Raw genomic sequence first — 26301 nt, forward strand, 5'->3', positions numbered from 1 at the left:
CCCGTAAAAAGGAGGAGCTGAAGCTCACTGTGAAACCAAGTGCCTGATACTTGCAATAGTTTCCTGTGCACTCAGCAGCACAGTCCCTTGTGCTGCTGTTCATTTGGGCAAACATTTCCTCCTGCTGTAAGAACATGGATATGCCTATGTATACCATCTACAGCCAACATGGGATGCCTGAAGGAGAGTGTACAGATGCTGATGATGGAGAGGAGACTTCAGAAGATGTCAGGTATGTTGCATTGGGGTTGTCTCTGGGTAAACTTACCACGTTTAACCCTAAGAGACCCGGGGGCTTGCAAAAAAAAAGGATCTGCAAACACTTCCTAGCCATGAAATATTTCAGTAAAGGCTTGATTTTCTACTTCATATCCCGTGGAACTTTCCTGTGGAATCACAGGGCCAGTTAGTCCTGCAATAGCATTTAGCTCCAAGGGGTAAGGCAGACATTATACGGAGGTGAGAGAAAAAGAAACTGGAAAGAATCTTATGAGCAGCCTAACAGAACTAAAATTTCAGGAGCTCCCTGTCCGTGCAGATTGTGTCCGTGCTCCCTGTCCTTTGTTGTGAGGGGAAAGATTGATTTAAATGCAGATTTTATACTGAACTTTTGAACTCAATGAAAAACGGGTGTCCTCAGTTAAAGTCTGGAGATCAGGTGATCTAGCTGAAAACCAACTCATTCAAGTAAACGAAACCGAAATCCATTTCAGCGAGAGAGGAATGGGAAAGTCATGGGAGAGAGGGCACAACAGCGCCTTGCAGCAGTCATGCAGATGTGGATTTCCACATGTGGCATAGAGAGAGGGGAGATATGGGTGGTACTTGGTGTGGTACTCGGGCTACGGTGGGTGGTAGCTACAGGGGGTAGTTCTGGGTGGTGCTTAATGGGTCTCGGGTCACAGGGCGGTTGCGTATCACGGTATATAAGCGAGTGTTGCGCAGCAATAAATCAGCACTTGAGCTACATACTGGGTCATGTGTCTCTCGTGTCCCTCTGCCAGGTAGGGGTGCAGACGGGAGGGGTGCTGGTGCGGTGTTGCTAACCAGGCATGGGTTGCAAGGAGGTTAGTAACAGCATAAACTGATGCATAGGCTCTCCCTGATGCTGCCTTGCTGTGGAAGGGAGCTTGCTGTGTACTCTACCCGTACCCGAGTTGCAGGAGCACCTGAGCTTGGAACTGTGTCTGCTATAGTTAGTTGATGTTTGGGATTTTCATTACAAAACAGGGTACCAGAAAAAATTAGAAACTGCCAAAACTGAACTGCATCCAGAGGTGTGCTGAACCATTGTGTGCCCTGGAGCCAGTACCGTGGCTCTGATCTATTCACCAGCGTGGATGATGCCATGGAATATCTGCTCGTGGGGCTGGCTGCCTTTTAGAAGGTGCATCTTCAGAGTATGTCATCTTTTTTATTCTTCATTTTCAGAATTCCCTTTTATTTTATTTTATTTTTTTTTTTTTCAGAAGAGAAATGTTTAATATCCCACAGCAAATATCAATCTGTGGAAGCAATACTTCAGAGAAGGAGACATTAGAACCTGATCTGTCAGAAAGGCTGGAGCGGCTGGAAAAAGAATTTAGGTGAGTCTGGTGACCAGAAATTGTCTTTAAATACTCATTCTTATGGTCTGAAGTGATGGACTCCTGCAGTTTCACCACTGTCCTTTGTGCTCCCAGCCTTTATGGCAAGGGCTGTTAGAACAATAAGTATCTCTGTGGCTGCAAGGGAAACTCAAGGGCTCTTTCCAGAGACAAAAGCAGACGTTTTTTGACTGTCACCTACCCTGAGACTACCTAACTTGCTGAGGCTGGTAGCACTGCCAATAAAAATACAACCCAGCTCATGCCTGGCCTGGTGCAGCCCTAGGACAGCCCTACTGTGGCATCCGTGGGCCAGATCAGATGTGATTAGCCCTGCAAGCAAACAAAGCAAACAGGCAAGCAAGAAAACTGAGCAAGCAATAAACAAGCAAACAAGAAAAAACTGTGCTGTGTGGCAGCACAGTCTTAGTCACAAGTTGCAGATAAGTGGTGCAGAGAAGGCAGAGTTGCAGATGGCGTTGCTACTCTAAATGTGTTTTCAGTCATGTAACAGGGCTTGATCCATGTTGCAAACTTGTGCTGACTGTAACATCTTTTATCATTTCATTCTTCCTTGATGGACTGGTGGATGGTGTGAATAGGTCTTGGCGTGATTATTCTGATGTTCAACTACAATTTCTGCTGAAGTGCTGCAGGTACTGTGATTATATGTATTAAGAATTGATATGAAGAGAAAATCCTAAATGTTGTTGTGACTTTTACTAAAACATATTCAAACTTTGGTTGTCAGAGCTCTGTTCTCCAGGCACATCAAACTAACTCTCTTCTACTTGACTCTATTTGCATGGCCAGGCATAAGCTCCAAGGCAGGTTTGTCTTGGAGTGCAGAGTACATTGCTATGACATGTAAAAGGAAATCATCACCTTGTAATATAAGCTTTAGATTCCATGTAACGACATTGCTGAATAGATAATGGCTAGATAAGAAGATCCCCAAAGGTAAAGGCATGCACCCCAAAGGATGGAGAGGTGGTAAAAGCAATGCTGAAAACACTTTGAGTAGATAGGCAGAGTCAGTTATGGGAATTTTTGGTGAAAGTTGCCCTCATGGGCTAAGAACACACTGATGGAAGACATTGGTGCTGGAATGGTGGGAAGAAAGAGGGATGCTGTTATTCAGGAAGGAAAAAAAAAAAAAAAGAAAAGAAATAATAAATGAATGATATTTGGAGTATAGAATATAAACATAAATAATCCTCAATAACTACAGCCAGGAGGGAATAACTTCAATTGGTGTAGCTGGACTTCCAAACCATTCCTGAATGCTGCACAGCTTTCTGGAGAAGAGGCTTTCCTGTTGGGATTTCAGTCAGGACAACTTGTGGTATTCTAAAGTTACTGAATATGGTTGGAGTATCTTTAGGGTCACGAGAATTCTGTGCGGTTCTGTATAGCCTGATAGTGAGGACAGTAAGTAGGAGAAACATTCACATACTCTGAAACCTAGATTTCTTCAGGAGTATCTCAAAGTTTGAGACTTAAGTTGATGTCAGGCAAAGGTTCCCAGACGGTGGACACAGATTCAAATAATGGCCAAGTTTAGTTATTCTTGTCTCTGAGTTAGTTTGTCTAATTAAAGAAAGCTGTCAGGAAATCCATGTAGATTCAGATTACACCTCCCGCATTCAGATCCCCATTCTTCATTTGTTCTCAGGTCTGTTTGATTAACACTGATAGCTTCTCCCATCTTTAGGTAGATTGCTGCATTTATGAGGCAGGAGACAAGCAGCTCTGACCCTCCCCACAACCAGAAACATGGGAGCTCTCAGGAGTTAACACTGGGTGTTTCTGAATTTGCTCATCCCTGTATTGTCCTTTCACCTAGAGCCTGTCATTTTTCTCCAGTAAATATACTGCATTTAACACCTCCAAATTTAGACAGACTCCAAAAACAATATTTCTGTGTGCAGTAATGAAGGTAATTTAATTGGCAGCTCATAGGCTTGATGGGATAATCCACAAGATCAAAATATTAATATGAGATGGTATAGCTTACTGTGAAAGGAGTGGAAAGAAATATGGGAGAAGAGGTCTCCTTTATATTAGAACTGCATGAGATCTACAACACAAAAATAAATATAACTTCTAAAAAACTCCAGTAAATGATAAGAAAAAAAACAAAAAATCACTTTCATGGTGTGAGTATGCCACAGACCAAATACCTAGGCAAATTTTCTTGCTGCCACTACCTGACCTGGGTTTATTCTTTCAAAAGAGCATTCTTTGACTCTTTATAGACTCATCCACTGGAAGAAAAATTGATTGAAATTACCCAGAAATCTGTAGAGAAACAAATCCAAGAAAACAGAAAAACTCTGACAGGCTTGGGATGTTTGTGATAGTGTTTTGAAGTTAAAGAAGAAAACTGGAGAAGAGATGAGATTCCAACCAGAGGAGAATACCTGTGTTTTTTTTTCGAGCCCATTGCTGTCTTCTTGTCTCACCTCTGATCTTGTAACCCCATCCCCCTTTCTTCTACTCGAGGTAGCTCTCCCCTTGCTCTAAGTCCTAGGTGGGAGCTTCTGGGGAGGTTATTTAGCTGGTTATGTGATGTCTTTCCTGGGTGCTCTACACATTCCTACCTGACAGCATTTCTATTGGAATTTGGGGGATTCCATGGGGACAAATCTACCATTATACCAGTATCCAAATACAAAGAAATGCATCTCACAAAATAAACTTGTTGCAGTGCATCTTCTGGAAGCATCACCCAAAAAGAGTTTCCAGAGAAAGAAGAATATGAGAAGAATATAAGAATCCTCAAAGAGAGGATTGGAGATCTAGAGGCACGGTAAGGTATTGTTCACATTCCTGATGCAGTGTGTGTTCTTACACTGAAGAGCCAGGCACTTCTTGTTTCCCCCAGCCTATAGAGACTCTGTTTTTTGGGTTTTTTTGTTTTGTTTTGTTTTTCTTGGGGTTTTTTTGTTTGTTTGTTTGTTTGTTTGTTTGCTTTGTTTTGTTTTGTTTGAGAAGACAGCCTAGGCACCCTCTCCCCAGATTTTGGATTCTGGAAGATAGTTTGAGATAGTTTGCTTTGTCCTGGAAAGGAGATGTTCCCAGGGTGAACATGTTAATAAAAGGAATCAGCGGACAATGACATAAATACTGCTCTTTGATCATAATCTACTGTGACCATGCAAAACTGAGCTGGTAAAGCAGTACTTCCCACGCGAAAGCTGCTTGTTTTCTAGTATGGTACTGTTAGGAAATACACTGTAGAGAATATGGTATTTATGCTGTAAAATAGTTACATTAATCCATTGTTTTGTCTTATCTTAGCTAACTTTTTTCATACCTTCCTCATTCTAGAAACAAAAAGCTCTTGTCTAAAGTAATGAGCATGCACAAGCAGTCAGAGAACATGAATGACCCTTTCCGCTTGTCTGCTGTGCTGGATATGTATAGGATGCTTAAGTTACATGAATGGGGAAAATGCTGGACCAGCTCAGCCCGTTTGTCCTATTCAAAGGCCAGCAACATAATTAAGGTTTGTTCATGTCCACTTTATCAATCTGAATCTTATCAAGTTGATATTCTATAGCCAGTATAGCAGGCTTTGAGCATTTAGTACTTCTGTGTCAGACAAGACTGGGCACTAATGAGACTACAAGCTCTGTTGTTCCAGTCCAGCAGGACCTGTGTAATGCTATAGAGAGAAAAGTGACAGAGACTTGCTTCCTCCTGCTTTTCAGAAGAACACATTCAAATCCCAGTCCCGTATCTCACACATGTTAAGGAAAACATACTCCAGTTTCCTTATGGTTGACACTCCAGGTATGGGAGATTCCAGTCTGATGGCTGACTCTTTTCTCTGATCGTGAGAGTGTTTAAAGGAGAGTATCAAAATGGTAGAATTTGAAGGACAAGGGTGAAGTGAAGCATTTATTAGCACATGGATACTGAAGAATGGCCTTCAACATGCAAAGAGCTCACAGAAATGTTTATTTCCCAGGTATTAAAGAAGTATTTGAGTCAATTAGGGATCCCACAGTTTACTGATCAGATGTTCTCTTTACATTGCAGAAGCTGTTTGATGCCTGTGAAAAAGATATTGAGAAGAGAAAAACTGGCATACTTGAAATTCTTGGCTTTACATCTTCTCATGATGCTGGGAATACCTGCAAACAAGTACTTAATATCTTTGTGTAACTATGCCCAGGCAGTGGGATTACAGGGTTCAGCTTCTGGTAGAGATGCTGTTTAAAATACACTGGCAGTGACAGCGGGGACAAGTTATGAGCTGAGAGGGATGGGGAAGTGGAAAGTCAAGTTTCAGCAACCCTTCTGTGTCCCGCAGACACAGTGCTGCATGTTTGAATTGTATCTGAGGCATATTTACAAATGCAGAAAGCATCTCCCAGATGTATGTTGCTTTTATGGGATCTTCTCCACAGCCTGAAGCTCAAGGCTTCTCTGTTTCTAATTGACTTGATCTGAAAAACACAAACTCCCAGCGCTCAGGGAGTGAACTGCTCGTGTCACATGCTAACAGTCTGCTTTGTGCTGTGCTTGGTTTTTAGGAGCTGATGCCAGATATAATGAAACTCTTAAGATACGGCTATTATCATAATGACTCAGGCATTAACAAAATTACTAAGGTAAGTTAAGATAGATGCCAGGATTAAAGGGAGGGATTCAAGTTTCTGGCATGTCTATGCAGTTTGTTACAAAATGGAATAGGTCTCGCTTCTGTTTGGAGTTTTTTTTTCCACTTGTAAGAGGGTCATCCTGCCCATATACTCCCCTGTATTCCCATAGACACGTCCAGAGCTACACGTAACATTTTACCTCCCCAGAGCTGCATCAGGAGCAGTGGGGAGCCGCAAGACAGGCAGGGCAGGTGCCCTCATCAGCAAGGGTACAGTCCTACAAGACCAAAGCAAGGTGAGCAGAACAGGTCTGGTGACAGTGATCAGGGTCAGCCACAGAGAGGTCACCAACCAGGTAAGCCCACAGTGATAAGGCAAGCTGAGGCTGAGATGAGAAGTCTGTCTATGGGTCAGATGAAACAATATAAAGCTGGGCACAGCACCCTACTGATCCTGAAGCAGCTCCTGTGCTGGGGGTGGGGAGCATGTGGGTTGAGGCCCCTGATGAGGCTTCCCATAACTTCTCATGTCACTCCTTCTGCAAGCTTTGCTGTTTTTGCAGCAGTCTGATCCAAAGTTGTACAGCCATGCTGTATCAGAGCTGACTATGTGCACAAGCAGTCAAACCCTTGGAGAGGCAGGGTAAAGCTTGCAGAAGCTGTTGGTGTGTTCTGAGCCCAGTTGCTATCCAAGTGAACTACAGTCCAGTTTTTTTCCCCCAAGAAATACAACTATATGAAGTTTCCAGAGAGCAGCTTCATTCTTTTGCATCTTGCTGGGCCCTTTCAAAATTTCAGCCTTTACAAGCTCTTTGCAAAGCTCTCTTGTATATGAGGAAATACAGACAGCTGCTGGCTGCTGTTATGGTCTAGAAGCCAAGACTCAGTAAACAGAAGGTCCTTTTAGGTGATACTGGGACCCCTTTCTGTCCCACTTAAAGAGTACCATCAGCTTTGACAAATGAACTTCAACACTTGGATCACATGGGGCACATCTGCACAGAATGTGAGTAGGGAGGCAAGGTCTGCTCATCAAAGTCATACTATAAAGCTGTGAAAACTGTTCTTGATTTTCAGCAAGCTGATGTTCCTCTGAAAAATATCAATCAAGAGCAATTTGCACTGATGTGCTGCAGAGTTTACTGTTTGCTGCTTCTTCAGGACTCACCAGTTAAGGCTGTGTGGAACATACATGAATGCTCCCTTCACTGTTTAGAGCACGTGGACCAGCAAGACTTAAAGCACTGTAAAAGAGAAGAGCTTCAAATTCTATGGCCCATGCTGACGAATGGGGGAAATGTCATTGAGAGAGGTGTAGTGTGGAATGAAAAGTAACAAGGCTTTAATGTCAAGCTTATACTTATATGACCATAAGAAGATTAAATAGCTGTTGTGCAATTTGTTGCTTTTCCTTCTCCTATGAGCAGCCTGCTTTTCATATCTAGTTAAATGTTTCTGGCTTGGAACACCAAGAATAAACTAATATTGACAAATACCTATTAAAAAGTGAAAGTGTTTCCCTTGGTGGAGTGCATACATTTTATCCAACATTGACTGTCACTATCTCTAGACAGCATTTGTGTGGAAAGAGAACCTGTGTTTCTAGCCTACCTCACCTGTTCTTTGCAGATTCTTTTATGGCCTCAAGTTCCACCAGGGGAGGTTCAGGTTGGATATTAGGAAAACTTCTCCAAAAGAGTGGTCAGGTGCTGCCAGGGAGGTGGTGGAGGGTGGGACAAAGAAAGACATTATGAACAAAAGACCTTGCAAATGAGTAAACAAGCTTGGTAGCTACTTGCATCATACGCATCCACAGACAGAAATACGGTTGCATTTTTCATTTATTTTCTCTGAATCCTTTTTAGAAACCAGTGAGGTACCCCTGGTGGGGCAACCACAGCGGCCTAATTTTGAAATACATAAGCTTACTCAGTAGGAAAGCTTAGACTATAAAATACTTTGAAAAGATATTTTCTTTAATGAGGCATTAAATAAAAGTAACAGATTATAATAAACACAGCTACAAAAAGCAGTGTGCTCAACCAGTGCTGGATACGTAAGAAGCATCTCAAAATCACTGCCCCATATTAACACACCAATAGAGGCTTTCAAGGAATTTGCTTTTTCAGAAGGAAATGGACAGGCCTGAACCCACACAGCCAGCATCCCACAGAGACTTTATTGTTGGGTTTTTAACAGCAATGTGTTATCTGAAACAACTCCGGGAACACAACTGCCACCCTGCCAAAGAAGGCCCTGGGGAGAGCTGGGGCACAACAAGGCTTGGAGGCTGCGCTCCTCAGAAGAGCTGACTGACCCTGTGATGAATAGAGGTGATGAGCTGGCACTGTGCAAACAAGGGCTGCTTAGGAAGGGGTGGCAGGCCTTCTACACAAAGCCTTCCCAATCTGCAGGTTTCATTGAAAAGTCTGCAAACAGAATCATACTACTTGGTCAATCTAATCCTCCAGGATTTCTCAAAGCTTTTGAAAAAGCTTTCACCACAGGCTCTCAAAGCATCATGGGGTAAGAGAAAGCCTATAATGAATAAATAATTCACTAAAACACAGGGAAAAGAAGGTAAAGGAGAAAAGCCACCTATGGAGTCTGGCAGAGTCTTTGTAATTTAACATGGTGGAGAGTGGCCTTGAAAAGGATGAGCACGGAGGTTACAGTTTTCTAATGATATGAAATGATTTGGGATTATGAAGATGATCATAGTATCACAAAATGGTGGGGTTAGAAAAGACCTCAAAGCCCACCCAGTCCCACCCCGTGCCATGGGCAGGGCTGCCACCTCCCAGCTCAGGCTGCCCAGGGCCCCATCCAACCTGGCCTTAAACCTCCAGGGATGGGACAACCACAGATCTCTGGGCAGCCTGTGCCAGTACCTCACTGCCCTCTGAATAAAGAATTTCCACCTAACTTCTAATGTAAATTTTCCCTCTTTCAATTTAAAGCCATTTCCCCTTGTTCACTATTAGATTGTGTAAAAAAAATAGATCACCTCCTGCTTATAAGCTCCCTTCATTTACTGGAAGACTGCAATGAGGTCTCCCTGGAGCTTTCTCTTCTCCATATTGAACAAGTCCAGCTCCCTCAGCCTGTCTTCATAGGAAAGATGCTCCAGCCCTCTGTGCATCTTCATGACCTCCTCTGGACCCACTCTAACAGCTCCACATCTTTCTTGTGCTGATGCCCCAGGCCTGGATGCTGTACTCCAGCTGGGACCTTACAAAGACAGAGCAGAGGGGGACAATCACCTCATTCGCCCTGCTGGCCACCCTTCTTTTGGTGCAGCCCAGGATATTGCTGGCCTTCCGAGCTGCAAGTGCTCACTGTAGGCTCATGTCCACGATGAGAGGACAGCAGATTTCACACACTGAGTGACTGAGTGGCAATAAAATGGCAGAATTCTGGTGTGTATAAATACATCGATGCTTCTGGGGGGAAGAAATTCTCACTGCACAGACAAAAGACAAGGAGCAAAATGATGTGGCTTTGATAGATAGCTGCATGAAATCATCAAGAGTGACTGAAAAATTAAATTCAGTATTGGGAAGCATTGGCAAATGAGTAGGTAACAAGACAGAACACATCTGGATTTGCTATTTGTCTCTTGTGATACCCGGACACTGGAAACTGGAAAAGGACTCCTCCCCTGGAAGAGGAGTGACTTAGGGAGTGGCAAGTGGAAGAGAAAGCAGGCTGAAACTGGGTGCGCACTGCCTTCGATTCCAAGAGCAAGACTGGCAGATGGAAGGGAAGCCAGCAAGAGGAGGTGGCTGTCCGTGCCGGTGGGCTGCACTCCTTGCCAAAGGACACTGCGGTCATGCAGATGTCACAGGGATCAAGGAGCCTCTCCGAGTGTCTGGGGGGGACGAGCTCCACTGAGGTGATGAACCAGACGTGAGCAGCTGGCAGCGCACAGTGAGGAAGTGCTGCAAATGCCCATTCTGATTTGATTCTCCTCCTGCTCGTGGATGCTGTTCTGCTTAACCTGGATTTTCACCTGATCCATAAATGATGCGGTTGTGTTTCTCATGGGGGTCAGCACAGGGGGGGGCAAGGAGCCTCACGCTCAACCCTCCTGACCGCGCTGCCTCCCTGCAGGTTGGAAGCAAGACACAGGGGAGGCGCAGCTTGAATCTCAGCCGCCTGGGCTGCTTTTTATGCACAGAGGGATCTGATGAAAGAAAGGTAGGCTTGCTTTGTAACATCAGGCTCGAACTGTTTGGGCCGCACCGCATCAGAGCGGATAGGCGGAGCTGCAGCCAGACGCAGCGCGTTGCCTCAGGAACTACGAGCGCCACACGGCGGCGCTGCAGGCGGACGCCGTGCAGCTCCCAGCCCCGCCCCGCCGCACAGAGCAGCTCCGCCTCCGGAGCCGCCGGCGCGCGGCTCTGTCCTTCGTACGCTGCGCACAAGGGGTCGGGCAGATCATTGCACCTGGGCATCCCGCGAAGTAAGCGGGTCACCCGGGGACGACCTGTACCCGCACAAAAATTCCTCTCACATCAGTAGTGAGGACCCGGGCGTCACCCCGGGTCGTTATTTTCCTTACTCATAAGTTTAAGGCATAAACGGTGTCTGTCCGCCTTGTCAGCAGGGCCCTGTGCTTGGCCTCTCGAGGTCAGGGCGAGCGGCCCTCCCTGCTTCCTTAAGATTCCCCAGCAGTGCCCCAACCGCCCCCGCCCTTCCGCCCGCTTCTCTCGCTATTCTGAGCCGTCGCGGGCCGGAACGCGCCGGTACCGGTATGCAAATAAGAGCTGAGACGCCGCGTGGGGTTGTGGGAGTGTCGGGCTCGCGCGCGTCCTCCCCCACCCCCTACGCGCTCGGGTGGGGCGGGGGCGGGGGCGGGAACCGGCCGCCTTCAGAGCGGCGGAAGCGCTGTGATGTCACGTCCGCGGTTCGCTGGCTGCGTCTCATCGCTGGGCCCCGCGACAAGATGGCGGACCTGTCGTTAGACGAGCTCATACGGAAGCGCGGTGTGACGGTGAAGGGGAGGTGAGCGGCCGGGGGGCGGCGCCCCGGGCCCGGCGGCTGCAGGGGGTTCATCTCTTTTCCCTTCGGGCCGTCCCGCTCCGGAGGCCGCTGGCGATAGCCCGCCTCGGCGCGGCCCGGCCCTGCCCCGCGCTTCGCCTTCCCATTGGCTTAGGCGTCGCTGTGCGGGGCGGTGGCGGCCGTCGCTCAGGACCGGGCCGGGCCGGGCCCGATCCCACCGCGGCCGGGCCCGCTCAGCGGCACGGTGGATGGGCCGGTGTGGGAGGTGCCGCACGGGTTGTGTCCGTTGGGATCAGCACGGGGAAGGCCTCAGGTTGCGATGGCTCCGGCGAGGTTGTTGTCTGCCCCTCGGCTCTCTGCGCTTGGCCAGAATTCCCTGCCTCATTGATTCAGTGCTCGTGTGGATGTAGGGAGCGTTACATCTTCAATCTGGAGAAGAGGAGGCTCAGGGGAGATATTATTGCTCTCTATAACTACCTGAAGGGAGGTTGTAGTGAGCTCGGGGTTGGCCTCTTCTCTCGTGTAACTGGTGATAGGACTAGAGCGAATGAGGAGATTTAGGCTGGACATTAGGAAATACTACTTCTCTGAAAGAGTGGTCAGGCACTGGAATGGGCTGCCCAGGGAGGTGGTGGAGTCGCCAATCCTGGAGGTGTTCAAGGAATGGTTGGATTTTGTGTTGAGGGACGTGGTTTAGTGAGAACTACTGGTGATAGGTGGGTGGTTGGACTGGGTGATCCTAAAGGTCTTTTCGAACCTTGGTGAGTCCATGATTCTGTATGGCTCCGCACTCTTTTGTATGGCAGATGTCCTCCGTGTAGCCCAGACCGTTTAGAGCAGCTATTGCAGTTCTTATCTGCTCACATGGTAGCTTTCCATCCTCTTGTGGACTGTAGTTTTCTCCCCATCTGTGTTAGTTTTGATTTTGTTTTGTTTATTTAATGATCACTGAAAAGCAAAATTTAACAGGTCTGCGTTTACATGTCTGCAGTAGTATTTCGAAAGGCTTATGGTATAAAATGCCTCTAATTGTGCTGTAAACGAGGCCTTAGCTTTGTGCTTTCATTCATGTTATCCTCCATGTTTGGAACAGTCTTACGCTGCTTAATATGCAGAACGCCACCTTTCTTCTTTTTCACGTCCTCCTTCACTTTCATTTCCCAAAGGAAATTTCTCTGCTTTTTTTCTGTGGAACAGAAATCCCTCAGCAGCACTATAAGAACTTTTGTACCTTGCATTTTACTTGTTTTACATATTTAGCTTAACTCATAAGATTTGAGGCAGCCAAGTTGCCTTTGGAAGGTTAGGCAAGTAGAATAGACTTGTCGAATTGTATTACGTGCTTTTTAGTAGTCTGTACAAAGTGATAACTCAAAAATCTTCAGCTGTAAAATATGCTAGCCTGTAAAATATTGTCTGATGCAAGAAGTAAGTCAGAGCTTGTAGTATTTGAAAGGGATGTTTGAAATTCCCTTGTATTTCAGGTGTGGTGGCGCAAAATGGGTATAAATCCCAGAACAGTTTGTGCTGTTCCAGGGTAAGCAATTCTCCACAGAGAAGAATTGCTTATTAGGATAAACAAAACATTCAGAGAAGGTATAATCTTCAGTACAGAGTTTCCTAACTGAACTCATCATTAACAGTCTAAGTAATTCTGGCTTAAATGCTGGTACATGGATTTCTTGGTTTTACTTTGGCCTTTATGCTTGTTAAAAAGAACCATTCATCAAGCTTTGTGCAGCACTCTAAATACTTTCAACTTTGCTGAATTAATGCTTTTTAAAATAGCAAGGGAAGTATTACTTAGTGGTGTTAGCTTTATGGGTATTTATTTTTTCATATTCTTCTGGAAATGTTTTAATAAACGGTCTTAGTAATACTCCTGTCTTGTATATCTGGTGAGCTCTGGCTGTATGAGAGAGCAGCTGTAGGATTCTTAGCGCAGTAATGGTGTGGCACCTCAGGCCTAGCTTCCAGTTCTGGATGCAGCATGTCTTTGAGTAGAGACATGGCAGTGCACGTTCAGTCTTTTTTTATCTTTTCCACAGATCTCTCCACTGTTAATATGTGATGGTAAATACCATCTTAATGTTAGAGTTAGTAAGTAAACACTGCAATTCAGTACCTAAAGGGAGCCTATAAACAGGAGGGGAGTCAACTCTTTGAAAGAGTAGATAACTATGATTCTGTAACAGCAGGGCAAAGGGAAATGGTTTTAAGTTGAGGGAGAGAAGATTTAGGTTGGATGTCAGGGGGAAGTTCTTTACAGACAGAGTGGTGAGCTGCTGGAACAGGCTGCCCAGAGAGGTTGTGGACACTCTGTCCCTGGAGGTGTTCAAGGCCAGGTTGAATGGGGCCCTGGGCAGCCTGGTCTAGTATTGTGACCCTGCATGTGGCAGGGGAGTTGGAGATTTATGATCCTTGAGGTACCTTCCAACCCTGGCCATTCTGTGATTCCATATGAAAAAATGTATCATCATTTGAATATGTGGCATTAGTCTTTTAGATATTAAATAAATTCTAATTTTAGGCTAAAGTACTGTGTGATGTGTTTCAGAAAGCAGATAAGCACTATAGCACCATATCTTATTTTGAATTTTTAGAAAAGCTGACCTCAAGAATATTTTTCAATTTTTTGCAACTTTTTCATCTGCTTACAAGAAAGAAACTTAATGAAAAGAAACAATCCTAAAATTTAACAGGGTATTTAAAGGAGGACCTGCCTTAAAAATTAGATAATCTCCTTCCTTCTAGGAGGAGTTTGGGAAAAGTAAAGCAGACCTGTAACAGGAAGCTAGTTCCTGCTTCACTATGTAATGGGCTGCTGCTTAGTAATGCTTGTGTACAAACACAGTTTGTGGACTGTTACAGTCTGTGTTCGGTTTTATGATGAAAATGGTATACTTAAAAAGTACAGGTAGCAGTTCTGTCAGTAGATTAAGGGAGAGAGAGCGGTATTGAAAGGTGGTTTGCCTGGTGTGTGTTCTTGCTAAGAGTGAAACAGTTTTGGGACTGCTTTGAACTGAGGTTGGTGCTTTTACTTGTGCATTCTAAAATCCAAGTCTTCTACCATCCCAGAAATCTGAGTTTGCTGCTCAGAAATCTTGAAATCAAATATAGTTCAGTTCCATGTTTTCTTTGTATTAAGGTGTACTGTTGTATTACAAGAGACGTTTAGCAGAGTTGCTCGCTCCTAATAATAGAAAATCTCTTTCTGTTCCTCCTTGTCTTCATAGGATTCCCCAAAGTACTTAAGTTTTTGAAGAATTTTATTTAAATTTAGTGTGTTTTTAGCATGTCTACAGTCAGGCCCTTAAGTTTGTAAACGTGAGTTAAAGGATTTTGGAAAACAGTTCCTTAGCTATTTACATGCAAAGCTATTTACAGAGCAAAATCTGGCATGAAACAGCTTAGGAGTTGTACTGCTGGGTTTGGGCGTCAAACCTGGTTGGAGCTGTGTGCAGTAATAATGAGCTTTTGTTAGCAGTAGCACAAATACTTCTGTGGATGCTGTATCACGCCTTACAATGTCTGAAACCTTTTTTTGTTTGTTTGTTTTCAGGCTTAACACAAGGCCAGTATTTGGAGGTATTAGATCTCGCATTGGGATCCAGCAAAATATTTTAAGTAGATCATCACCAGCTGTCAACTTCCAGCGGACATTTGATGCTCGACAGAAGATTGGCCTCACTGATGCCCGACACAAACTGGGAGTTAAAGATGCTCGTGAAAAACTGATTCAAAGGGACGCTCGGTTCAAAATAAAAGGGAAGGTGCAGGATGCTCGAGAGATGTTGAATTCCCGTAAGCAGCAAAGTGTTGCTGCTGAAAAGGTGACCAAAGTGGTAGACGCCAGAGAGAAGATCAGTTTAAAAAGGAACACTCCAGCTGCTATCAGCCCAACTATGGGGACAGTAAATCCAGCTGTGAAAATCACCAAGACTATCCAAGTAGGTCATGCAAGCCAGCCTTGAGCTCCTCAGTCATTCTACAGTAGTCCACTGAAAATAATAACACTTGTGTGAAAAGGTTCCCTTGTTTACAACAGAAGTGACGGTGATACAGTTCAACCCAGTCTGTAGAGCAGGATTCAGAATCTTTTTGGTGTCCTTGTGGCTGCTTAGGGTTTTTTGAACAATCCAAGCTTTCATTTGAATTTTTTGGCCCAATAAAATTGAAAGGAGTGCTCTTTTCAGCACTAAAGTAGTCATTTTAGACTGTTATTTCTGTCCCCCCCACATAAAATCTGAAGAAATTTGCATTTTTTTGTCATACTGCTGTTCTTCGCAAGAGTCTGATGTGGTAGTTTGCCCTGTCTAGACAGCTAATTCCTCTTAGTGGTGAGATAACAGTTTAGAATATAAAACCGTGTTTGTATCTTGAAGCAGCTTAAACTGTGTGTGCCTTTCTGCAGTTTCTGTTTCCACTCACCCACTTATCAGGAAAATCCTGGCTTCCAGGGAATTCCTTGGTTATGTGATGCAGTCCTGCTGAGGTTTGGGTTTTATTCCAGCTGCAGTATAACCATTTGGTCACTGTGAACTGCTGGTTTCCTTTGACTGATTTGGAAGTTCTGTGCTATATGCGCAGTAACTTGATTCTTACTTGATTTCTCAGGCTAACATCTTTAAACCACGTGTATTAAATACAGAGAGCAGAGGCAGAAGAGAAGTTTCCAGAATGTCAGGATTGCTGTTGAAGGAGTGGCTGTGTTCCTCACCTCTTAAGGCATGTTGCAAGGACGTATCTCTAGTTCCTAGTCCACCTCTTCTTTTCCCTCCTCCTGAAGATCGGCAGTGTGCTTGCACATACCAGAACATCTCTGTCCTCATCAGTTTGAAAGCCCAGATGAGTTTTTCTGCTTTGCAGAAAACTACCCATTGCCTCTTCAGATTTTACTGCTAAGGTGGGAACAAAAGGCTGGCCAAAGGAGAAGAGAGAATACTTGTGGCAGTAGGAAGGGCTAATCACAGGCCAATAGAGCAGTCTGTTCAGTAGCCTCAGATTAGCAGAGTAGTTAATACTTATACAGCCTAGATCACTTCCATTAGGAGTTAACGTTGTTAGAAAGTATCTAGGTGTTAAAATAGTTTCTGGAGACTTTCTTCTGCAGCAACTTGCTCTGCAGAGCAACTTGCTCTGCCTGACTGAGCTGCTGCTTTTTTTTTTTGTTTTTGTTTAAATCATGTGGTTTGATCTTTTGATCTGCGGTGCTTATTAACATATTGTTATAAAAATGCTGTAGAATGACGTGATGATTGAGGCTATAGACAAAGCCATGCACATAAGCAGTTATCTTACAGTTTTTTTTATAAAGATTTATATTGAAATTCCAAATTGCTGGTGGCCTTCTTACGTTCCCAAATGTGGGAGCAGAATCAAACTGAAGTGTCTTGATCCAAGATGCAATCTGAAATTTTTACTGGTTGTACAGAGTATTTTTGTAGGACATTATTCTCTGTAATTGGTAGCTTCCAATGTTTTCAAAAACATAGAGGGTATTTTTGAGGTAACTGCAGGTTGTTTTCAGTTGCTGATGAGTGGAGCTGTGTTCCCTGACTACTTCTGTTGCAATTTCCCTGTTTTCACAGGGTAGCAGATGAGACAGCCAAAGGGTCAGGTACATGATCTCATGCATCATTTTATTCTAGTACAGCTTATTCCAGCTCTAGTGCAAAGTGGCAGTATGTGCTTTTCCTTTGAAATGGATCTGAACAACTAAGTTATGTTGCATCCCAACTTGTTGAACATAATGGAAATAGATATCTTTTCATTCTCTTTAGCGTGGTAGAAATGTTGCTTATTGATTTACCCTCCTCCTGGTTTTGTATTTACAGCAATAAAAATTGATCAGTGCTGCCAGAGCTGGAAATAAATCCTCTTCTGATATAACTTAGACTAAAATGCAAGTAATTTGAATGAAAAGTTATCTACATGGCTGTAGATTTTTATTTCTTCAAGTGCAGGCATCTCGTATTTAACATTACAGCAGGCATTTTGCAGTATTACATAACATCTAAAACATGTTTGAAGAATGAGAAGATAAATCTCATTTATGTGATATCAGGTTATCAGTGACAGCTTCGGTCTCCTGAAATGAGGATTTGGTGGACTACAGTGTTTAACACTTTGGTTCTTTCTCTCTGATTGTAGCAGAAAGCTCCTGTTGTTCCTGGACACCCTCATCCAGCAGGAATGAGGATCAATGTGGTGAACAACCATACACATAAACAGGTGTGTGCTCTCTGTGCTGTTTTTAACCTTTTGTTTTTGGGGGTAGAGGTGAATAGAGAGAGCAGGAAGGTATCCATAAACATTGGCAGATAAGGTAGGAAAGAAAAGAGAGTTTGGGTGTTCTCTGACAGCTTGATGGTTGTAGGCCGAAAACCTGATGGTGATCTTAACTGTTTTTTTTATGAGCTCTCTGTGCTGCTATATCAAGCAGATTTTGTATGAAGAAAACCCTAGAGTTTGTGCTGTTTCTCTTGAGATCAGTTTTGAAGGACTTTGCCATGGCCCCGAAGCATTTAGCTGCCTTACCCCACCTTGGGTTCTTTCACAGGGATTATATTTATATTGCATATTTTATGTATGTGCATTCATAAACTATGATATATTGACAAGCTGACATTGACAGTATCATGTCATTACTTATTTTTTGCCTCAATTATGGTAACTTTATCTGTTTATCTCTGCGTTGACTTGCTGCAGTGACTGTTCCCAGATGCTGTCACTTACTGCCTTCACTAGTTGGACCTCATTACAGTAAATCTTGAGTGTCACTCAAGATTTCACTTTGTCTCTAATTCAAGTATATTGTCCAGGTGGCTAGCATTTTTCCTAGCTTTCTGCAGAACTCTCCTATGTTATATCATTTTTGCTTGTTTTTCTTCATAGCACTTCTGTGGTTGTAACTACTTTTCCATTTGTAAACCAGAATCTTGCTGACCATGAAACCCACTTATTTTTCAAGTTATCATTGCTAATCCATCCATTTTTTTCTTCACCGTTCTGCTGAATTATTGAAAAACTTTTAAGCTGTAACTTTCAGTGTTCTGGGCAGTGCCATGTATGTCTAGACTTTTTTCTTAGACTTTTCTTAGCAACATTATTGTTCAGAGTATACAAAAAAATATTTATGTAGGTGTTAGACTCAGTATTTTAAGCAGAGCTGTGGGCATTAAGTAGAAGTGGGAAGTGAGTTACTCATTCAGTAAACCTCATAGTACACTGTTTCTGGTGCCAGACAGGCGTGTGCTGTGCTGAGGAAAGCACACTGTTCAAAAGGAATGTTCAGTTCAGACAGATTCAGCAAGCACCTGCTTAAGCAAAATTAAAAAATCCATAAGTACAAGCTTCAACTCTAGAGCTAGCAAGGAGTTAAAATTTAAGATGTTAAGGCTTTATTCTAGCAGTGTGGTTTCATGAGTGCTGAAGAGGTTTAGGGATTAGAGAACTCTCTATGTAACTTCACTACACCTGGGGAAGCATTTCTAGGAAAGAAGTTTGATAGTATTAAAACTGACATTATGAAATGGACTTGTATGCTTCCGGCTCTGTCCTGTAGTTGTGAGAATAGAAGTGAAGTCCAGAGAAGTCATGGAATTCTGAACATGCAAACATTGTGTTTGCAATCCTAAACATGAATACAAGTTGGGTGTTGATAGAGAACAGTCCAGTGGAGAATGACTTGGAGGTCCTGATGAATGAAAAGCTCAAAATTAGCCACCAGTGTGTGCTTGTAGCCCAGACAGTGAACTGTATCCTAGGTTGCATCAAAAGAAATGTGAGCAGCAGGTCAAGGGAGGTGACTGACCTACTACTCTACTCCGTTCATGTGATATCCCACCTGGAGCACTGCGTTCAGCTCTGAGACCTGCTGTGTGAGAAGGACATGGACCTGCTGGACCTGGTCTAGAGGGGAACCATAAGGACTATCAGTGGACTGGAGCACGTCTCCTATGATGACAGGCTGGGAAAGTTGAGGTGGTTCAGCCTGGAGAACAGAAGGCTCTAGGGAGACCTTGTTGCAGCCTTTCAGTATTTAAGGGGGTCCTATAGGAAAAATGGGAGAGACTCTTCTGGGGAGTTTAGTGTTAGGACAAGGTATAACAATTCTAAGGTAAAAGGGGGTAAATACAGGATGGATACAAGGAAGCAATTCTTTGTGCTGAGAGCATGATGAGAGTGGCAAGGCACTGGAACAAGCTGCCCAGATAATTTGTTGGCCTCGTCCTTGGATGTGTGCAAGGCCAAATTAGATGGAGCTTTGATCAACCTGATGCAGTGGGAGGTGTTTCAACCCCTGCCATGGGCGAGAACTGACTAGATGGTCTTTAAGATCCTTTCTAACCAAAAACCGTTCTGCATTGATTTTCTCATGTCTTTTGAAAGTGATGAAGGCAGGAGAAAATTGCTTATTTTGGAAATGATGTCTAAATTAAATCTGCCTGTTTGTGAACCGTTACCTTGCTTCTTTTCAGGGTCTGTATGACGTGGAAGATGATGATGAAAGTGTCTCCACCCTTCCTAGCAAACAGATGAAGATTACCACCACAAACAGTTTCCTTCACAACGTGGTAAGGGATGATCTGAACAGTCCCCATCACACCATACTCATATTGAGTAGATGCATAGGCTGCAGTTTTACAGGGTTTATGCTCTTTTGAAGTATGTCAACAATGCTTCACCCTGAGATGTTTATTCCTCACCCCACCCTTCTCTTTGTGCCAATGCTTCCAGTGCTATTTTGGAAACAGATTCCCTTTCAGGCTGTGATTTTATAGGCCTTTTGCAGCCAGAGTGTATGCTCTCGCATGTTAGCTTTTGACTTTCTTGTTGGGAAAGTGCATTGTACCTGTTCCATAATTGTTCGAGAAGGCAAGCAAGGAAGGCTTTCTACTGCTTCTATAGGCAGGACATCAGAGCAGGAAATCGCTTGCCATGCAGAATCACAGTTGGCAGCTTGATGTTTCTGAAGAATTACTGCTGTTTGCACTAAATAGCTCAATTTTTTGTGTGTGTAAATGAATGGTATTGTGTACATTTTGTTAAATACTTGAGAATCATTGGACACCTTTGAAAAAAGGTGTTTTTCTGAATCTGAACTGCACTGGTAATGTTCATTTAAAGAGGATGTGAGATTTAAGCATGGTGTTGTTCTTTTGCAAGGGAAGTGCTCTTTTGAGGTAAACATGCTTAAAAAAAAAAAAAAAACCGCTCTGCTTTGAGACAAAAATTGACTGAAGTCTTCAACACTGCAGTGGTTTTGAAACTGTGGAGGACCTGTAGTTTTCAGTGCAATCCTGTTGTTGGTGCCTGAAAAAGAGGGCCTACTTTTGCAGCCTACAGCTCTCATGGTTATTTTGTTGTCTTCTCCCATAGGCTGGGCTGAGTGGCAATAAGTTCTCTCTGTCCAAGACTGTTCCCCTGACTAAAGTGGTCCAGAATGATACATACACAGCTCCTCCTGCACCTCCTTCCCCAATGAGGACAAAGGCCTTGACAAACATGTCCCGAACTTTGGTGACAAAGGAGGAGCCTCCAAAAGAGCCAGCACCTGTTGAGGTGAGCTCAGGGAAGTGGGACGTGCTTGTTAACATAAGTCTCTGAAACATCTGAAGTTTGCCATTTGTTGTTTTTTTGAGTAGTTTGCTTCTGCCAGGCTCTCACTGCTACTGTGGGGCTACAAGCTGATAGCTACAACCTGTCCACCAAGAATTTAAGACTTGTCTGAACATCATCCTCTCTGGTGCTTGAGAGACTGGGAATTCTCAGACAGTGTATCACACTTCATTCTTCTGTCTAGCATAGGAGAGGAAACAGGGAAGATGTTATAGGAAGATGGCAGTTGTTATTTGGGCACCCTTTGGTGAATTCCATGTCTCTAGAAATAATGCAGTAACATTATTGGTAACATAGTCTTCTACCTTCTGCTGTTAGCAAAGAGAAGAACAAGATTATTCCAGATGTAGCTGCTTGCTTTCTGTGCAAAAACCTCTCAGGTACTTTGTAGACAACCTGCCTGAAATTGCTTTGCCAGACTTCCTGGTGCTGGGTGCAGGTGTTCTCAAACAGGTTAAGTTCAACAGGCTCTCTAGAGACTGGAGCTGTACCTGAGATTTACTGACTAGTTCAGAGTGTAGCTTAGCTGTGCTCTTAAAATGAAAGAGAGTCTGGCATAACTCATGTATATAGATAGATAAACTTAGTGTTACACTTGGAAATGGGAGAGAAAAGCTACTTCAGAAACAAGTTAGCATGAAACAGTAGCTTTCTTTCATTCTAGATGATCTGGGCTTTTCTGAGCATCAGTATTTCCCATTATTTGCTCTAGTTTTCTCCTTTATGTATACCAACTTTCATAGGCATCCTTGTAGTGATTTTTATCTGCTGTAATGTTGGATTGCTGCATTTCTGACTTGTGTTTATTGTGTTGGCAGCTGGCCTTCAGTCCTTTGGAAGGCACAAAGATGACTGTAAACAATCTGCATCCTCGAGTCACTGAGGAAGATATTGTTGTGAGTATTGCTTACTGCATTAAATCCCTTCATGGTGAATGCAGTGAGGAAAGATATTATATGACTTTGCTGTACAAGCTGCGAGTTTCCTGCTTTGGGGGTGGGGTAGGCTGGATTTTCCACCTAATTAAAAAAAAAAAAATCTGACTCAAGAAGGTGGTAGAAAAGGCCATTTCTAGGGCGTACTGAGGCACCTGATATCACTTAGACTTCATGCCAAGTGATGTTCAGTGTTTTCCTTGAACTTATACACAGGTGCAAATTACCTATGTGCTTCTGTTCTCAGCAGGCAGAGAACAAACATGGTGTTTGTGTGCCCAAGTACAGAGCCTTAAACATTTTTGCTCGTCTTTGTGCCATTATGGAGGTTTGTCCAGCCTGCATTAGGGTACAAGTGCTCAGTACTTAGCCATAGCAACGACATGAAGATAAGTTGCAGTAGTCAGATTCTGCCATGTGTTTACTGAGGAGGAGTGGGAATGTAATTGGGAAACTGAGTCTTTCTCACCCATTGTTCCAGCGTACTTCTTTTGTGACCACAGTCATGACTAACACTCTGCCCTTAGGAGTTGTTCTGTGTGTGCGGTGCTCTGAAACGAGCCCGGCTGGTGCACCCAGGAGTGGCTGAGGTAGTCTTTGTGAAGAAAGAAGATGCGATCACAGCATATAAGAAATACAACAACAGATGCTTAGATGGTAAGTTTGAGCAGGGTTACGTTGAAGATGGATAAATCAACAAAAAACGTTTTCTACTTCAGGGGAGAGATTAAAAAGCATTTCAGTGCTCCTGTGCTGCCAAGAGAGGAAATGCCAAAAAATTGATTCAATAGCTGGACAACGTAATGCATGTTGGATGTGTGCATAATTCATTTACGTAACATTTAGAGAAAATCTTTTCCCACAAAGAGAATGCTCAGAGATAGAGGCAGGCTTCCAGTGATTCCATTGTTTTGACCTCGGGATCAAATTTCTGTTCTAACCCAGTGCCAAGAGCTAGATTGTCTTTAGAAAGGAATTAATGCTTAGAGAGTAGCTGCTTGTAAAGTACAAGTAAAACTAGTATCTGCAAAAGTCTCGAGGTGTAGTCAGGGACATTTTGAATGAGGCTTATAAAACAATTGCTGACAGCTTCTCTTTAAACCTTGAACAATGCACTTCTTAGTCTGGATGTATCTACACTTTGTTATAGGCTGAAATTAGCTGTTAATTTCTAGCTGGAAGTGGGTGCTGCTGCTTTCTCCGGATGAGTGGCAAGTTATGAATATCAAATGAAGAACAGACAGCTGAGAATAGTAGATTACTGTGCATCTATAAGAGCTTTTCACCAATATGTACTTTGTTAATTGGTGCAATTCTTCATATGGCACTGAGTGTTTCAGTGGCTCTTTTGCCACTGTGATTTTGTAAGAAAAGATAGCAGCTATTCCTTCTTGTGTTTCCTCCACACGTGGAATCTGTTGCTTGCACTACTGCATGATATCTGGTGTTTTCCAAAACTGGGATCTTAAGATGAGGACTCTGTTTTTGTCTAGGTCAGCCAATGAAATGTAACCTTCATATGAATGGAAATGTCATCACCTCAGACCAGCCTATATTGCTGTAAGTGTCCTTTGGATACGGGAAAGAACCAAATGTATTTTCAGGTTCTCTTTAAGGAGAATCTGAGGGGATGGTAGAAAAACTGTTGGCAAGCTGACCTCAGAATATTCTCTTTATCTGTGGCTCTTTGTTGAGTTGAGTGCAATATTGTTTCACTACATAATGTTCTCAGCACTGGGGTTCAAAATGAGTCTGAGATCAGGAAGTTCTTGTGTCTGAAAGTATGTTTAAGACATCAATTTCTTATAATGTGAAGGGTGAACGCTGTGAACAGCAAATACAGGCATTGTGTTAAATTTTATTTTATAATGAGAGGTTCAATGCTGTCTGTGTTTGTTTAATCCTCCAGCCGATTGAGCGATACCCCTTCTGTGAAGAAGGAAGGGGAACCCCGTCGGTCAAGTGCAAGTGCTGCATCAAATCCCCCAGCTGAGGTGGACCCTGATACCATCTTGAAGGCACTCTTCAAATCCTCAGGGGTCTCTGCATCTGTGCAGCCCACAGAATTCAAAATCAAACTCTGAGAAGGGGCAGTGAGCAGTGGACTGGAAAACTCGTTTAAGTTGGGGAATGAGAAAACTGCAGGAGTGCAGATTTTTGCATTTGCCTGCCTTGAAGATCTTTTTGTTTTCTATGATTGCTACCTTACTGTACAGTAGTGTTTCCTTTTGTGTGTGTACTTTCTGTTTTCATAGTTGGAGTTTTCTTCCACGATTTTTTTTTCCAAGAGAATATCTTCCCCCTTCTGCCAGTAATAATATTACTAAGCATATACCATGTAACTCCCTCCTTTACTCCAAAGCCCCTAGTGGCCATTAAAAGTGCACATAGACTTTGAAGGAAGGGTTGGCAATCTCTTCTCTTCTGACCTACCTTTAACTAAAAGATGCATTCTTGTGATTTTCATCGTGCAAGAACAGCGCAGTTTCTGAAATTTCTGCACCAGATACCAAATCAGGTGTGGTTGCATATAGGAATTGTGCCATCTTGCATCTTGGACTTAAATGCATTTAATTGCGTACAGTTTAATTCTGACTGCTGAATATTTTTCTGCTCGGCAGCTGTGACACTGAGAAAATACATGAAAAACTGAGTTTCCCACCATGTATACCAGCCCATGGAAGCATTGGGCAGTATGGACATAAGCACAAGTGCGGCACCCATTTTGCACCTGTTGTGCTATGGGAGGGATCCTTCAACTGTGGTAATACTGAAGGTGGGGGGGGAAAAAGGCTCTGGCATTTGTATAATGAATTTGTTAGCCCTTTAGGGTGAGTGGAGTTGCTCTCTCCGTTGTGGTCTGAAAAACAACCAGGATTCTGCTTGGAAATAGAGGACATCCTGGTGTTTTGTTCCCAGTATACTGTATTGCATCTTCCTGCTAATGCGGGGATGTTTTTTTTCTTACCTCCTGACTTAACCAGTCTCCTTTTATGAAAAGGAGGGAGCTGGGGCCTTTTTCCAGTACTAAGCAGTCTTCACTTGCCTAAGAGAAATCACTTTTTTGAGAGGCATATATATTTTGGGCAATGTTTGGCTGCTGTGCAGGCCTGCAGCTTACATAGGTGGGTTTGGAGGATGATCGCTGTGCTTCCTTGCTGCAAGGAGAGATTTTGGAGGAGAGCAGGTAGTGCTCTGTAAGAGGAGACACTGGAGAGCAGTGTTACGCGTGTTCCGAATGAGCAACGAGGACACAACTTTGGCCCATGAGCATCCATGATGCGCTCCAGGCCACTAGGTGGCACTTCAGTACTTTGTCAGTACAGCGTTTTTGTCATGGATGTTTGAAGCCCTAGTAGCTCCATTTGTATTAGTTCAAATTATATTATAAGAGAGGAAAAGATGCCACTGCCACAATCTGGTTGGGATTTGAATTTGAGCCTTCGAGCTAGAAGGCAGACCTAACCCATTCTTGTTCAGGTCTGCTGAACTTCAGTGAACTTTCTGTAATCATTGTAGGTCCAGATCCCAATTCTTGGTCAACTCTGTGTTTCTTTTGCTTTCTTATTCTCTAGTAGCTCTTTGCTCTATCTAGCTGGTGCAAACCATTCCTTATCTCACACTGTCCCTCTTAGCCATGAAAATAACTGGGGACTTGACAGGACTTGTTTTTTCAGATTATTCTCTTTGGTTTGGAGATCTAGTAAAACGCTAGTATTGGTGGGGTGCTTCATGTGACCAGCAGATGTTTGTAAGGGAGGGGCCTTAAGACAGCTGTTGTTCCCTTTTCTTAGATCACCCACCAAACAATTGTGTTTTAATAAAAATTGGGGGGAGGGGGAGAAATGTTAGGGCTGGAGAAGATTATGTATTATCTGTTTCTGAATAAACATTTGTTATACAGAGATTGGATTCTAAGCCTTTTTAGATGATGTGAAGCAAATGAAAAATCAGTAAGTAAGAGTTCAATATTGAATCAAGCATGCTTTTTTAAAAAATATAAAAACTCCAAATCTCTGATCTTGCTCCTGGTTCAGTAATAAATTCCATAGGTAGCTGGTAGTGTGAAGGAAGAGCAAGAGTATATGGATAAGAAAATTGACGCTTTACTAATTTTGGTGGTCTGGATTTAGCTGATTGTTGTTGATAGGTGTGATTTGTCCCTCCTCACTTGGTTCTAATTTCTTTGTCACATGAAAGGAATGTCAATTTGTTATTGACAGTCTAGTGATTTTTAAAAAGTAATTTAAAAAAATACTGCTGCTCTGAAGTCAGAGTACCCATTCCAGGTAAAGTAGGGTACTTTCATTATCAGCCAGATATAAAAAATTAAGGCTGTGAAAATGTGAAGACTTCCACTGTAATTGCATATCTTGTCTCATCTGAAAGAATGGGGAGACTGAAGCATATTTTTCATTAATTGACATATGTCCATTACAAAAGCCAAATGCACTTCATAACTCACTGTTTAATCATGCATTATTTGAGTTACCTGTGATAAATTATGATATTAACATACTTCCTTGGAAGAACTTGTATT

At 43.2% G+C, this 26301-nt stretch overlaps 2 protein-coding genes and 1 non-coding gene across 7 annotated transcripts; 2 read left to right on the forward strand and 1 right to left on the reverse strand.

Moving 5' to 3' along the window:
- The first annotated feature begins 44 nt into the window (after window positions 1-44).
- Window positions 45-7693, forward strand: LOC116233418 (uncharacterized). 4 transcript variants are annotated; one of them, XM_031600319.2, is made up of 9 exons: window positions 113-232; window positions 1231-1387; window positions 1470-1586; window positions 2189-2242; window positions 4297-4398; window positions 4920-5097; window positions 5634-5738; window positions 6131-6208; window positions 7276-7693. In XM_031600319.2, exons 2-9 carry the CDS (start codon window positions 1341-1343, stop codon window positions 7531-7533), a joined length of 939 nt encoding a protein of 312 aa, XP_031456179.2. In that variant the 5' UTR covers window positions 113-232; window positions 1231-1340; the 3' UTR covers window positions 7534-7693. The 4 variants fall into 4 exon arrangements, with proteins under 4 accessions (XP_031456178.2, XP_031456179.2, XP_089997457.1 ...); XM_090141331.1 differs by lacking the exon at window positions 113-232 and adding an exon at window positions 558-1067; XM_090141333.1 differs by lacking the exon at window positions 113-232 and adding an exon at window positions 558-1004.
- Window positions 7694-10630: 2937 nt separating this feature from the next.
- Window positions 10631-10779, reverse strand: LOC116233529 (U12 minor spliceosomal RNA). The gene has a single exon (XR_004167979.2). It is a non-coding gene; the product is annotated as a U12 minor spliceosomal RNA (small nuclear RNA).
- Window positions 10780-11039: 260 nt separating this feature from the next.
- On the forward strand, window positions 11040-25781 carry POLDIP3 (DNA polymerase delta interacting protein 3). Of its 2 annotated transcripts, none has more exons than XM_031600314.2 (9): window positions 11040-11205; window positions 14765-15152; window positions 17356-17436; window positions 19686-19781; window positions 20587-20769; window positions 21645-21722; window positions 22289-22418; window positions 23255-23321; window positions 23671-25781. In XM_031600314.2, the coding sequence occupies exons 1-9, from the start codon at window positions 11147-11149 to the stop codon at window positions 23843-23845; spliced, it is 1257 nt and encodes a 418-aa protein (XP_031456174.1). In that variant the 5' UTR covers window positions 11040-11146; the 3' UTR covers window positions 23846-25781. The 2 variants fall into 2 exon arrangements, with proteins under 2 accessions (XP_031456174.1, XP_031456175.1); XM_031600315.2 differs by having other exon boundaries at window positions 17359-17436.
- Window positions 25782-26301: the final 520 nt, after the last annotated feature.

This window comes from Phasianus colchicus, chromosome 1 (genome assembly GCF_987193195.1).
Source record: "Phasianus colchicus chromosome 1, bPhaCol1.hap1.1, whole genome shotgun sequence".
NCBI classification, from domain to species: Eukaryota; Metazoa; Chordata; class Aves; order Galliformes; family Phasianidae; genus Phasianus; species Phasianus colchicus.